At 34.8% G+C, this 15,643-nt stretch overlaps 2 protein-coding genes across 9 annotated transcripts in view; both read right to left on the bottom strand.

Annotated features, from left to right (window-relative positions):
- Nucleotides 1-1,694: 1,694 nt before the first annotated feature.
- Nucleotides 1,695-5,045, bottom strand: LOC124530779. The gene is made up of 5 exons (XM_047105053.1): nucleotides 4,968-5,045; nucleotides 2,961-3,167; nucleotides 2,660-2,832; nucleotides 2,419-2,585; nucleotides 1,695-1,996 (listed from the first exon to the last, which is right to left on the bottom strand). Exons 1-5 carry the CDS (start codon nucleotides 5,043-5,045, stop codon nucleotides 1,695-1,697), a joined length of 927 nt encoding a protein of 308 aa, XP_046961009.1.
- Nucleotides 5,046-8,927: 3,882 nt separating this feature from the next.
- LOC124531375 (tensin-1) overlaps nucleotides 8,928-15,643 on the bottom strand; it is a 96,558-nt gene continuing 89,842 nt past the window's right edge. For all 8 annotated transcript variants that reach the window (XM_047105929.1, XM_047105931.1, XM_047105930.1 and 5 more), the window contains 10 exons: nucleotides 13,396-13,686; nucleotides 13,173-13,298; nucleotides 12,644-12,770; nucleotides 12,369-12,511; nucleotides 12,054-12,238; nucleotides 11,545-11,800; nucleotides 11,222-11,378; nucleotides 10,908-11,080; nucleotides 10,253-10,367; nucleotides 8,928-9,853 (listed from right to left, as the gene is read on the bottom strand). In XM_047105929.1, the coding sequence (XP_046961885.1) occupies nucleotides 9,815-9,853; nucleotides 10,253-10,367; nucleotides 10,908-11,080; nucleotides 11,222-11,378; nucleotides 11,545-11,800; nucleotides 12,054-12,238; nucleotides 12,369-12,511; nucleotides 12,644-12,770; nucleotides 13,173-13,298; nucleotides 13,396-13,686 (1,612 nt within the window). In that variant the 3' untranslated portion in view covers nucleotides 8,928-9,814. The remainder of the gene's footprint in view (nucleotides 9,854-10,252; nucleotides 10,368-10,907; nucleotides 11,081-11,221; nucleotides 11,379-11,544; nucleotides 11,801-12,053; nucleotides 12,239-12,368; nucleotides 12,512-12,643; nucleotides 12,771-13,172; nucleotides 13,299-13,395; nucleotides 13,687-15,643) is intronic.

The raw sequence follows: 15,643 nt of genomic DNA, 5'->3' as shown, positions 1-15,643 counted from the left end.
AATAAGTTGAATCGTCCTAATAATTCTATTAGAGGATTTAGTCTAAGTTATAAATTAATGAAAGTAAAAATTTTATTTAGGTATTTATTAAATATTATAGCTTATTTAGTAAGGTTTCCTAAATTATGCAGAATATGATATCGTTCGGTGTGGTCAAGCGCATTTCTAGAAACAGGTTTTAGCATGATGCAGTACAATAGGTCGTCCACCGGTTTCTATCTCTGTTACGTTCAACGGTACTCATGCACAAATACTTACAATATGTTATTAAATAAGCAAGATGCATAGAAATATCTTAGTTCATATTTTTAAAATGGTAAACCTAAAAGGTTAAATCATCAATGTCCTAATTTAGAAACTGGTTTCGACTGCAAAATGGTCAACATTGAGTGAGCTGGTTCACCCACAATAGTTTTTTGACTTTGAGCGTCAAATTAAATGTTTGCAATGTTTTAAGACATGTATAATATAATTGATAATGATTGTTTATTTGCAAAGAGTCGAGATGGCCCAGTGGTTAGAACGCGTGCATCTTAACCGATGATTGCGGGTTCAAACCCAGACAAGCACCGCTGATTCATGTGCTTAATTTGTCTTTATAATTCATCTCGTGCTCAGCGGTGAAGGAAGACATCGTGAGGAAATCTGCTTGTGACAAATTTCATAGAAATTCTGCCACATGTGTATTCCACCAACCCGCATTGAAACAGCGTGGTGGAATATGTTGTGAGGCCTTTAGCCCAGCAGTGGGAATTTGCAGGCTGTTGTTGTTGATTTGCAATCAGATGAATGCGAAAATTCATCGACTTATAGGTATATAAGTAGATGTTTATATATAACCTATAGATATATATAAACATTTTAGAGCTTAGCTATACTTCTATACTAACATTATAAATGCGCAAGTATATTTGTTCGTTTGAGTGGTATTCTTTAACGGCCAAATTCAGAACCGAAAAAAAACATGGTTTGAGGCCCGTTTGATCTCTACGGAAGGATATAAGGCTACTTTTTTATGCCTGAAATCTGTCGCCAAACCCCTCAAACATAACCGAAGTCACGGGCTATAACGATCACGCAATTTTTTTTTAATTTCTTTGAACCACAAGTTTACAATCATCATTTCTTATAGCTTAATTAGTACATATCAGTTATTGTAAACTCAACAACGATCACATTATACATAACAAAATAAAAATGAACCTGTTTAAGAATTAAATATTAACAAATTCTAACAATATAATAAAAGCAATATATTGTTGATAGGCTATTTGACAATGCGAAAAATAAATTGTAAGTTATTGTAATCAGTGTAAATTATGAGTTTTAAAATGGTTATTTACTAACGAAAGTTGAATATAATACTTAATTTATTCAAAAATCCATAAATAAAAATTCAAATTTTCAAACGTTTGTCACGTGACACAAAACGCTCCTGATTGACCGGGCTTATGATGAAGTCATTTTCTTGTAAACTTTGCTTTTCTACTATATGTACCACAGATTAAAATACAAGAAAGTGACGTCACCGACCCCATTGCAGCGCCATATTGTCCAAGTAGCGTTTTTGCGCGCTATTTAAATATGGAATTATGGAAACAGATGTACTAAATTGCTTTACAACAACCGTTTAACAATTAATTGAAGACCTATTTCACATTTCTTAAAGTAAAATGTATATTTTTAAATAATATTTAGTCGGCAAGAAACGAATCTATAGGGCATATATTAGACGACGTTTTTTCTGGTATTGGAGTTTTGTCTTCGGATGTATCGTTATCTTTTATGTGTAATTCAGATGCTAAAGTTGCATTATCAGCTAAAGCCGCTGCTAAGGCCCGTTCTAACTTAGCCGTTCCTGATCTCTCAGCTTCTAAAACAGCACGCACTTCGGCTAAAGCTTGAGATTCCGGGTCTTGCACCTTGTTGAGGGACTCCTTACTGGATAACTGATACTGTAACTCAGTTATTTGAACTTTTAGGCGAGCTATTTCAGCTGAAAAGCATTATTATTGTTATTAGTAGTAGTATATAATAACATACCGGGAAATATACCATTTTAATGATAGATTATTAAGACTAAATTAATAAATAAATCATACTATTCATTAAAAGAGCACTTTTTAGAAAGAAACGCCTGGAGTTAGACTCGGGCTCCATCATAGGACACCAATTACTGTAAATAACAGCATTGTAAATCTGTTTATATGAAAAGAGCAACTATGCGTGTTTCTTGCAGTTTCTTCTCGTTAGAAGCTGCTTTCCGAAACGGTGGTCTTGATGAATTATTGACGGTTCAAAAACGCTTCATTGTGAAGTTTACTTGAATAAAATTGATTAATTAATCATTTGAATAATGAGAGATCTTTGGCTTGTATGATTTATTTATTTTTAAGTCGTTTTGTTCGATTATTATACCATTAGCCGCGTGCAGGTCGCGTGTCGTGTGAGCGAGCTCGTTGGCGGCGAGTGCGCGCTCCCGCGCGTGCGCGGCCGCCGCGAGTCGCGCGCGCTCGCGCAGCTCGGCGCCGGCGCCCGCGCAACGCTCCACTCTTCGAAGTTCAACTTCGAGTTTGGATACCTCGCTTGAAACCCAATATTATAAAGCCTAGTCCATAAACAAAAAATAAGTAACAAATCAGTCGATAGTGATAGAAACCTTCGGGCTTCTTCTGTGACGTTTTGAATGCGTCCCTGTAATTCGATGTACTGACGTTGTATGGTACCGTGTGCGGACTGCAGAGGTTGCAATTGCTGTGATTCTTTTTCAAGGCAACTTATTTTATCAGACATCTCAGTGCATTTCTCTTCAAAGAGTCTGCGCTGATTTTCCTGGTAAGCAAAAATATTTTTTATTATTTAAAAAGTATAAATATTTAGAAACATTGAATATTAAAAGTAAAAATAGAGCCTAAAAACAATTTAAATTGCAAAAGGAAGTTCTTTTTTAAATGACTCACAGATAATTCCAATTGCATTTTAACAGCGACAAGCTCTTCCTGTGCCAGTGCGAGTGCCTTGGCGGCCTGTGCGGCGCCGGCGGCGGCGGCGGCGGCGCTGGCGCGGGTCTCCGCCGCCGCCCGCTCGGCCGCATCTCGCGCTGCCTCGGCTCCCTCTGCACGCGTGGCCTCTTTACGAAGGTCTGCACGCAACTGCTTTTCGGAACCCTTTTACCAATAAATATCTTACTTTTGTATACTTGTAATTGTGAACATTACAAGTATACAAAGTTTTTGGAACGAAGTTCTTTTATACGACTAACAGTAGAGTGATTGGCAGAAATCGTCACATAAGAAAAGCATTATTCTGGAGGTTGCCGGTCGATCCTCTATTTACCCTTCTCTTTGTCCGTTTTTAATTTATATGTTAAGTTATATGAAATATTATTTTTTTGTTATTGTTTATTACTCACACGAAATTTTTATAAGAATTTTGTTTCTTGACATTTAATTTATTCTTAAATATTGATTACTAGCTGTGCCCGCGACTTTGTACGCGTTTGAATTTAACAAAAAAAAATATTGTAGACTAAGTTACTCCTTATTATATCTGCCAGTGAAGGTCACGTCAAAATCGGTCCAGGCGTTCCGAAATTAACAGACTAGAAAATAATCGTAAAAAATGTAATTTTGGTATATGTACCGTGTGTACATACATATGCATTGAATAAAAAAGGGCTTTTTTAATATTAAAAACAGACTCTTTTTTATATGTATAGATTTATTTTACCGTGTTAGTTATTATCACATTAAATATAGCAAAACCACGCTTAGACAACTTTGATCTAAACATTAGTTTGTTCGGATATTGCATATTTCACTCGGTGGTAGGGCTTTGTGAAAGCCCGCCTGGGTAGGTACCCCCCACTCACCAGTTATTCTACCGCCAAATAACACTACACAGTATTGTTGTGTTCCGGTTTGAAGGATGAGTGAGCCAGTGTAACTACAGGCACAAGGGACATAACATCTTAGTTCCCAAGGTTGGTGGCACATTGACAATGTAAGGAATAGTTAATATTTCTTACACCGTCATTGTCTATGGGTGATGGTGACCACTTACCATCAGGTGGCCCATATACTCGTCCGCCAAATTATACCATAAAAAAATCTCTTAAATTAAGAAGTATGACAAAAGTTCTGTTAGTGATAGATATAAATATTTTTGTTATTACTACACGAAAAAATTTTATTAAAAGTAACGAATGGTAAAAGTGAAGAAGTTCACGCCAGAAATCAATTTTTTAATGCCGATAAAAATAATTTGGATTTTAACGGTATTCATATTGAGATCATAGGTATCACTTCAATAGGCTATTTGACAATGCGAAAAATAAATTTTGAATTATTGTAATCATTGTATATTATGAGTTTAAAAATGGTTATTTAGTAACGAAACTTGAAAATAATACTTAAATTATTCAAAAATCAATAAAAAAAAAGTGCATTTTTTCAAACGTTTGTCACGTGACCCAAAGCGCCCCTGATTGGCCACTTTTCGACTATGTGTACCACAGATTAAAATACAGCAAAGTGACGTCACCGACCCCATTGCAGCGCCATATTGTCCAAGTAGCGTTTTCGCGCGTTATTTAAATATGGAATTTTTAAAATGATATTTTTCGGCAAATATGTACTGTATGTAAAATAATCTGCTTTTAAAGGGTTCCTTAACCTCTACTAAATAATTTAAAATGGATTTTAAAAACCTGTCAAATAGACATTTCATATTTATGAAGTCATACTATAAAAGGTGAAAAAAAAAACTATGTGAAAGGTGTGTTACTTACGTTTGCTTATATTAGAAGAATAGAATAAAGAAAACATATTATGGGAATTTATATCTAGTTCTGAACATAAATATTTAAGTTTTAAGTGTCGTATATAATGTTGACGTTAAAATTTACTCGATATTTTTAGTTAAAAGAAACTGACACGTTATTTTCGTAAAGAAACAATAAACCATACCGAAATTGTCTGATATTCACCAATTAATTCTATAAATTGCTGTTCAAATATTTCAAACTCTTTTGTAGTTGCACACATTGTTTCAAAAGTTTATTCTGAATTAATATGTTTTCATTTGGATTATGCTGTCATTTGAAGAAAAATGGCGGGAAATATGTATCTATTGTATTTTTAATTTTCATACGCAAAGATCCAAATGTATACATCCTAATCTTAGTCGTATTATTTTTTATTAAAAATATTCAAATTATAAATTATAAAAATATCTTGCAATGGTATTTTAATAGGTATCGACGTGTGAATGAAAAAATTGCTTGGTTTGCTTATAATTTTGCACCAAGGTATGGTCTCATATACCATATTGTTAAAACCACATCACGTTTTCCTGAGTTGTATTTGAACCTGGAGTTTTGAAGGCAGTTATTGCCTTCCGTAAGCTGGGAGAATCCTTTTTTTAGAAAATTAATTTTTTATTACGTGTTGCGTGTAGATCTTTAAATACTGGCATGAATGGATACTTTTCCATGTTTCTTAAAGCATAACAATAATTACCACTTGAAATGTATCAAGTGTAATCTAATCAGAGAGAATTAAAACAGTTAATTATTTTCTTTATTTAACAATAACTTACTTCATAATATAATTGTGCGAAGCGGTTGCCTGTTTAATATAAAAAAACTTCGATGTTCTTTTCAAATAAAATTTCCCATCAATAAAGTAATTCTTTGTTATTGGAAAGAATATTTTTAGTCACTAATAAGATCAATTCTCTGAGAAATAATAATTGAAATATGTCAATTAGCACGTCAAGCAAAGCCAGCGAGGAGAATATTAAAAAGGGGAGCGTTGTTTTCGATATTGTGGCCTCAGTATAAAAATGCTAGATATTCTTCCCGAAGCTCATTTATCTCGTTGGCGGCTTCACGACTTGGTAAGCTTCATTACATACACTTAAAAAAAATAGTAAAGAAAAGTCATTTGTAATTATTAGTTCAATATTGTGCTTCCCGTATTTCGTGTCTCCGTTAAATTAACCCACATGTTATGTTATTTTATCAAAAATATTATCGTCATTAGAGAATGATATAAAAATATATATAGCAGAAATCTTATGAATGTTCTGTTACAATATTATAATAAATATTGAATTTGACAAACTACTTATTCACCAGATACTAATGTCTACTACAGAGTCATCCAAAGTTAGTCACTCAAATATAATGAGATTTGGTCATAGACAATTTTACTACTTTTTAATGATTTTGATACATTTCTAACAATGAATTATTATTTTATTTTAATTCCGGTACTTAAAAAAATTATTATAGTCTAAGAAATGTGTTATTTGATGTTGATAAATATTATATTGTAGATAACACGTATATTCATAACTATTATGGTTTATAGAGTTTAAATAATATAAGCTTTAATTGTTTTTAATAATACCGATTTGTTTATGGTGAAAATCGATCATTAGTCCAACGAGAAATTGGACGAGTTAAATTAGTTTTTGCACTCATATTCTAGGGCGTTTAACTGCATATGATACAAAAACATATTTGGAATTAGAGAAGAATATTTGGTCCAGGTCTTAACACTGTTTCTCTGACATGAGACGGAGTATGTTACCGTAATTAGCGACCCATAATAGGGCTTATCGCCTTACCACTTTATCAGGTCTCCTGCCATCATCACGACTAATTGCAATAAGAGCATGAACCCGTTTTATTTTAAAAATGGAATATAAAAATCAATTCTGTTATTTTATGAAATAAATAGTAATTTTACCATTTCACCACGCTACTTCTGCGAGGGATTAATATGTACATATAGCGGAATTACTGTGGTACAAATACGTACTCATAACCAACAAACAAATAATCATTTTTGAAAATAATCGTTTGATTTACGTGTTCTGAAATGTGAAAAACTCGATTTTTAGGATTAAAATAAAATAGTAATAATAAAAATATGTTAAAACAAAACTATCTTTTCACAATAACTTAAATCGGTAGTTTAAATTCGTTAAATATCAATTTAATTACTTATAACTTAGTAAATAAATTGAAACTTATTAGACTCTACAGATTAATTTTGCTTTCATTTGCAGATTATTCACATCAAAATGCGGCTCATCACAATAATCTCATTGGCACTGACCATTGCGCTAACGATATCGATGCGGTACTGTGAAGGAGCACGTTTGCGAGGTCTATCCCTTACAGAAGAAGAAGAAGATATACAACCGAGGCATTTCTACCGCGAGTACGGTTTTATACGGAATCGTCCGATTCGAGCGGACGACTCATTCGATGATTACGGACATTTAAGATTCGGCCGCTCAGAAGACTGATGACACACGTTCCGAATACACGAAGCTATATATGATAAACCGTACAAAAGACAAGAAAAATCCATATTATAAGAAATAATTTAACAATAATTATGTAAAATGCATAAGTTCTTGTGAAATGTCTATGGCTGGTATGATATTTCATCATAATTCATGTATAATATTTAAATAAATAATCGTATTAAGTATTTTTTTTTGTTTTATTTCAAATAACACGCGGGTATATAGCATATAAAATTTATTAGATTTTAAATTAACATAGTTATTCTTATTATTAAAGTTATTAATTTCGGGATATTTACCATGTTTTTTATTTTTTTTCGGTGGAGCTCGATATATCGACATTGTCTATACGAATGTACCGAGCAAAAATAAAAAAACATGGTAAATGTCCCGAAATTAATAACTTTAATAATAAAATTTATTGTTATTGGGTGGTTAAAGTTCGGATTTCTGCAATGTTAATTATTGTAGGAAATTTTGCTTACATCTATAAACCCAAATATTAATCAAATAAATAAATTGTATAGTCCTAAATCATTATATATTTTAAAAAGTAAAAGTAAAGTAAAATTAGTTTTGGGTTTTTATATCAAAATTAAATGAGATAAATAATATTTATAGTATGAATCACATTAAATATGTATTAAAGTAAAACAAACTTCATTTACTTAATTATTACAATAAATACTAACAATAGTAATTATTGCGTTTATACTCTAATATTTATTTGATATACGTAGATAATTATTATTAACCCCCGACGCAAAACGACGGGGTGTTATAAGTTTGACGTGTCTGTGTAAGTGTGTCTGTCTGTGGCATCGTAGCTCCCAAACGAATGATCCGATTTTAATGCGATTTTTTTTGTTTGAAATGTATATCAGTCGAGAGTGTTCTTAGCTTTGTTTGGTGGAAATCGGTTCAGGTCTTCAAGGTCGCTGTTTGCTTGTGGGAATATGTGGGATCTGACATTTGAAACACTAATGTCTTCTGGAACCACTTAGCTGATCTGCTGTTAGGGCCCGAAGATAGGAGACGTAACTCTGGACTGCCTTTTAGTAAACCCATCCAGTTTGGGCTCGTTGGATTTGTCTTAACTAGTACTCTTTATGATTCGAATTGACGAGGATCTGATGCTGGAATTCTGGAACCTTTGAGCTGTTCTGATGATAGGGCTCGAAGGTAGGAGATGTAACCCTGTTGTACCATTTAGTAAACCCATCAAGTTTGAGCTCATTGAATTTGTCTTGTGCGGCCGGGGTTTTTTAAATTTTAAAATTAATTTATACTTGTTACTATATTTGCTATACAATCTCGAAGAAAAAGTAAAAATTTAGAGTTAACATAGTGGCAAATATTTTTTTCGTTGATTCATAACAATTATTCCGATAATCGAATCGATAATCAAAATGTTACGTCGCTTCATTGAATAATATTTGTTATAATAAAAAAAAAACATAACTAAAAATTGCCGTTTTAAAATTTGTTGTAATTTTGAGAACCATACTCGTAATAATAAAAAGCCAAACTGTCTTACGAGATAAATATGAATTACTTAATAATAATGTTTCATATGTTATGTTTAAAAAAAAAAACAACAAAAATAATTTTAAATGATTTATTATAACCAATAAATACATTTGACAACAGTTATTCCATACTTTATAGATATATATGTTAAATTAACTGGGTATAATTTAACCATTAAAATTTTATATGATATAATTAATCTACTAAACTTATTAGATCACTGTTAAGGCATTTTATTTATAGCATTAAACTGTATTTACCACAAATTTAATTATCGAAGCTCTACGACGAAATCTTAAGGCATATTCTACTTGTGTTGATGTCGTCTTAAAATTATTTTGTTGGAATTATTTGGACTTCTGCGTCAGCTTTTTTAAAGCAACGCCGTGAACGTAATATAATTAATGTTTCACAAGTTTTTATGTAGACAATATTGTACTTATATACTGTTTGATAATTCGTTGTACTTGTAGGCAGTTAGCCGTTCGTATGTATGGTTGTTCTCAACTATATCTTGAACATAATTTGATTAAATTACTATGGACTCATTATATCTCATATCATAATAAACATTAACACAGTAATGTTAGGCACGCACGACTCTAATCTATATTAAATAATATGATGAGACTAGTTAGTTTCTTTCTATTCTAAATTATTAATATAATATATATTTATTTGTTATTATATTAAAATTATAGTAGTACAACGTACTTGGTGAATATGAAGCGTACATAATCTTTGAAAATAATTTATAAAAACCAATATAAACCTGTCCATAAACTAAATACACCTTATTTTTTATAGATAGTGGAATACAATAGAAAATCAAAATTGTGATTTAATTTGTGGAATAAGAATCGTGATCGGTCTTCGTGTTTGACACATACAAGTGAGTATTGTTAGTTCACGATGGGGCGAGACGTCTACCTCGTTTCGGATTTGCGATTTATTTTGCATATTAGATAATGTCCCTCTTCTGCGAGTTCCCGAGTAGAGCCTGTAACAAAATACAATATGATATTACGCCACCAAGAAAAAAATGTGTGAAAGATTAATGTAAATTATGTTAAAGGATAATTTAATTGGGAAGTTTGTTAAAGTATAATTCATTGATGATCGTGAATTTACAGATGATCAGTGAATTCCCGTACGCCTTATTTATGTTCATAATTTAACTTCGTGTTCGGCGATCAAGGAAAACAACGTGGGGTTACCATCGAAATCATCAAAAGTATTGTATAATATAGTAGTATATAAAAAATCAACATTCTACTCAAAAGAAAAAGCCTTAACCAAGCAGTGAATAATGCCACTTTTTATAGTTACTTTAAGTGCGTTGAGAGTAAAAACTAATGGTTGGATTAAAGCGCATCAATAATAACATGTTAAGACGTACCTTGTTGACAAAGTTGACGATGGCGGTGGCGGGCTGCTCGGGCTCGAGCTCCGCGAACACGTGGCACTGGTTGTCGGCGCCCGACGACGCGCGCGCCACGAACGCGAATATGCGTCTGCGAACATATCTTTTGTTAGAAAACGTGATGTAACTGGAACTGCTTGCAGATTAAAAGTTACCACAATAGTTACATATGCCCTAAAAATTAACATATTCGAAAATCAATTTAATTTCCTTCAGTTTTTTTATGGTATAGGTTGGCGGACGAGGATATGGGCCACCTGATGGTAAGTGGTCACCATCACCCATAAACAATGACGCTGTAAGAAATATTAACTATTCGTTACATCGTCAATGTGCCACCAACCTTGAGAACGAAGATGTTATGTCCCTTGTGCCTGTAGTTACACTGGCTCATTCACCCTTCAAACCCGAACACAACAATACTGAGTATTGTTATTTGGCGGTAGAATAACTGATGAGAGGGTGGTACCTACCCAGACGGGCATGCACAACCTTCCACCAAGTAAACATTTGATCAAAAGTTGACATTATTATGCTTGCGGCTTTTATGCCTAGGAAGATTTAAATGGCTATAATAATGAAATGTATGTAATCTATGATGTGTAAATAAAAAATAAAATAATTCATGTACTTTTCTGATTGTGTCCCGCCATCCACATGGGTGTATCGGCGTTCGTCGGGGTCTAGGCCCGCGTAAGAGACGCCGGAGGCGGGGTAGTGTCTGCGGAAGAACAGCTTGCGGGCTGCGTCTGTTAGCGTTATGCCACCTCCGAACACCTTAAAGTGAACCACGTGTGCCGCCGCCTGATGAGCAAAGGATAGAAATTAGCATTCAATTAAGAGTTTTACAGTGTCACTTTTAAGATACAAAGGAATTAATTGAAAAATAATATTATTTTATTGAAAAATCTTATCATACAATTTTGTTGTTAAATTGTTACTTGCCTTCTTCTGGAGAATGTTTTGCACTGCCCTTTTGACGGCAGCGGGGCCGGTAAGTGCTTCAGTGTTCTCGGAGCCCAGCAGCAGCACGTTGCAAGCCGCGCCCGTCGCCAGGAGAGCGCGCGCCGCGGCACTCGCACTGCCGCCGGACCAGGGGTCTCTATCGGATCAAAAGAAGTTTTGAAATCAAGTTATTATAGGTTTGAATGGTCCTCGTCGTAATGAGAAAGCTTTTCGTAATTTGTTACAGTTTATAATTTTATTCCTTTAAATGTCAATTTGCAAAATAAGTTTAAACAATACTAAATATATGGTATACTAATCACCTGTCAGGTAAGTTCAGCGGTACGGGCAGTGCGAGTGGTGTCACAGTGTGCTGGTAGACGAGTGCGGACAGCGAGCTGAAGACGGGCTCGTCTGGACACCCGCGCAGGCGCACACCGCGCGCCGTCGGCTCCACGAGGAAGTGTCGCACGCCGCCCGCGCCGCCCGCGCGCACCGCCAGCCCGAAGGCGCCCGGGAACGAGTTGGAGTCGCGCACTATGAACGCGCCTTCCTCTAGCTGCTGCAGTGCTGCCACCGCTGTAAAGTGAACATGTGAGATGTAATGAAGGATTAATAATTCGTGCATTCAGGAAACACACAAACAAAAAAAGTAAAAGTAATTACCTAATAGAAATAAAAAACGACACTTAACAAGGGTTATAAAAGTGCAAGACAAAACATGGAAAATCAAAAATCTTCGATTTAGTGTGGTGTTCCCTTAAGTAAGCTTTTTCTCTGATATAAATTGATCTCTTTACTATATTATACATTGAAGACAAACAATATTTACCATCATCCCTCGAAATATTCGGCTTGTACCAGTAGTGGCTGGTATCGCGCGCGAAGCGCACGCGGTCCGGAGCGACGTGTTGCGGCTCGGTCGCGCTCACGCTGGAGCGCCGCGAGCCGGTGCTGGCGGTGCCTACGCCGTTGTAGACTCGGTATTCGGATTCAGGGCTGCTTTCTCGCTCTTTCCTGCAATTACTTACTTGTTTAAAAGAGAAGCAGTATAACAAAATGAAACTATAAACATTTCTTAAAGAAGACTTAAATTGCATAAGAGATAGATCACAAATATGGTTATGATAATTATAATTATGTGTACCTGGAGACGGTGGGCGATCTCGGGGGTCGTGCGCTTAGCGAGGGAGTGGGTGTGGGTGGATACGGTGTGCGCGGATGTGTGGGGAACGCCGGCGTGCCCGCGCGAGACGAGCTTCGGGACCAACTCTCCGACCGTTCGCGGCTCTGGTGAAAATGATCAAATTTTGTTACCTGAATGGAACCTAAATTCTGAGGACTATAATTTTATCTTTTAAAATTTTGTATTACGATTGTGTTATCGAGAACTGAAGTTATTAAAATAGTAATCGTAATTACAATGGTATCGTTGTTGTTAGGCTCCGCAAGGGACAGTAGACCAGGCGCTTGTGTGCTCGTCGGGGTGCTGCTCGTACTCCACTCGCGCAACGTCATCTTTTCATACATTATTTTTTTAGATGAGGTTCTGAAAACGTAACAATATTCATTTATTAATCATTTGTAACATTAAAATAAAATTAAGTACGGTCTGACAAATGTCTTTTAGCTAGACAATTCGTCACCTTTTAAAGAGAAGAAATATTAAGCTTATTCCGCATCACTACTGCACTTTTACTACTTCACGTATATGAAAAACTTATTTATGGTTGCCCGTAATCAACCTAGCCCTATCGCTAATAATGGCACAGACACAGGAGTACTCCTATGAAGCATTTTAAGTGAAGTTTATTTTTAACTGAAGTCCCTCCGGTCTTAACGGATTACGCAACTGTTCAACTAACTAGTCTCTCCAAGTTGTCTTTAGAGCATTTGTACCTAAATTGCTCAGAAGTAAACAATAACGGAAATATATGTGTGTATGTCGTACCTGTCTGGAGCCTGTGGACTAATACTGTCAGTCCTGAGAGGAGTGCGCGTGTTGACATGCAGCGGTACACTGAAGTCATCGTCGTCATCAGCAAACGCTGTAGTGTCGCTCGTATATCCATCCACACTATTTAACAGAAATCGATATTTGAGAAAATATAGCAATAATTTAAACAAAACAGTTATAGACAACAACAAAATAAATAAGTGTATTATATTCATACCGATGGCTAGCTGATCTGCGCACGTGTCGGGAAGGCGCGTCCCACTCGAGCGGCAGTCGAGCGACCCTTTCCCTTGCTTCTTTCCTCTCTCTTAATTTCTGCTGCTGTCTCTGTAGCCAGGTGAGGCCGGAGTTTCCTTCCACATTGTTACCCTCAGATCTTCTCGGCTCCCTACGTATTGTATTAAAGTCTTGCCATCCCACTGTACTGTTAGAACGCCAAGTGCCGTTTTCGGGTTTTCTAGCGCTGCTAGGAGGGCGCTCTATCCATTCCGCATCGCCATTCAACCATCTGTTCACAAATATATCGATATATATTCTACCGACCTTCAGTTTTTTATTACATTAACCAATTATTATAATCGCGTATTTTGATTTTTTTTTTATCAAAAAAAAAACTGAATTCTAAAAGAAATATACACTAACCTAACCTATACCCTATATAATATTACCTATACCCTAAAAATGATTATTTTTAGCTCACAAAACAAATAAAAATCTTATGGACCTTGAAGTAATTGATGCAATACTTATAGGTGGGCACTAAAGTTGTCAACATAAATTAATACATAATTAGACAGAGATTACGTAATATCCTTTTTTATTAAGAAATTAATGATTGATGGGATTAGAGAGTTAACAAAGCAGCGTTTATTAGAAAGTAGAGAACTGTGTTTATGAGGTCTACGTCAATGCATGATCGGACAAGCCGTTTATGGCGACGTTTATCTCGAAATAGCAACTTGTTTGGGTCACGGCGGCGACGCAATCGCACACCACAACTGCACCAATTCCAAATTGCGATTTAATTTCACTTGCGAGCTACAGCTATTGAATACCGCGACGTATAAAATAATAGATCTCGGATTATTTTCATACATAAATGTTAAAATACAATTTACTTAAACTCATAAATATAATGCAATACAAAAACATTCTAATGACGACAATAAAGGTAACTTTCGCTTGAAAATTATTTATAAACGTATTTGTAACATTCATAAGGTAAATGTGCTCATACATGTGTCTTGTTTTTAATGATGTACTAATAACGGGTATACGTCCGGATCTCGTTTAAGCTAAGACATAATCTATTTTAATTAGAGCCTACGGTTCAAAGCGTTGCTATTTATTTTAACATATTTAATAGCTGATTGGCTTTTAAATTTATCGATCGAATAGGCGCCACATAAATAATTCGCGAGCCAGTTTTCCGTTTTCGGTTTGCCGCTGCAATATTGAACACAACACTAAAATCAATCCTCAATAAAGACCTTCAAAAGTTAAGACATTTACGTTGATTTATAACTTATTACTAGTTCTATAATGTTCCTTGTTTTTTTTGTTACTAATTTAGTCGTATGGTCTGTTTAGTAATAATAAAAAAGGTACCGCAGGTGATACGTCTGCGTGGGTTCGCGTGGCTCAAGTCCCGTGGGCGTTAATTGAATAACAACCAATGATAACAATAATAATTCCCAATTCCGTTCGAAGAATGTACTCTTCGAACGGAATTGGCTACGTCTTGAAAATAGAACAATTGGTGTATGTATTTTGTTTCAAACTTGGAACACGATTCAAAGAATAAATCTAGTGGTCAGTTAAATCTTATATTTAGTGTGTATACTTTGTTTTCTTTTACTTGTAATAAGAATAAAATTATATTTCTTATTATAATCAACAGTATAAACTCAAATCGATTACAGAAGCTAAGAAAAAAAAATGACGAAAAATTATATATAATATTATGTTAATTGTTATAATCGGTACATTACTACTAGCTTTGTGGTACTAGCTTTGTGGTAGGCCTCTATGCGCTTGCATAGGTAGGTACCGTCAAGTTAGGTACCACCCAGTCATCAGATATTCTACCGCCTTACGGCAGTACTCAGTACTGTTGTGTTCCGGTTCGAAGGATAAGTGAGTCAGTACAGGCACAAGGGATATAACATCTTAGTTCCCAAGGTTGGTAGCGCATTGATGTAAGGAATGGTTATTGTCTATGGGCGACAGTGATCATTTACCATCAGGTAGACCATTTGCCTAACTGACCTAGTAAAAAAAAAAGTTAAGGTTAATACATCATAAATATTTTTAAACCGAAATAAGCATGAATAAAATCATCATACGTTAAAGCTGTTATCTCGATTTTATTAAAACTCATAATATTTTAACATAAGATTTTCTTTAACGTTTTTGATTTATAGTCTATAGAGCATAAGATCGCTGATACTATGAAAGGTATTTTC

This window comes from Vanessa cardui, chromosome 7 (assembly GCF_905220365.1).
Source record: "Vanessa cardui chromosome 7, ilVanCard2.1, whole genome shotgun sequence".
In the NCBI taxonomy this organism is placed as follows: Eukaryota; Metazoa; Arthropoda; class Insecta; order Lepidoptera; family Nymphalidae; genus Vanessa; species Vanessa cardui.
The sequence above is the reverse complement of the archived record's forward strand: the minus strand, read 5'-3'. Positions and strand labels throughout refer to the sequence as shown.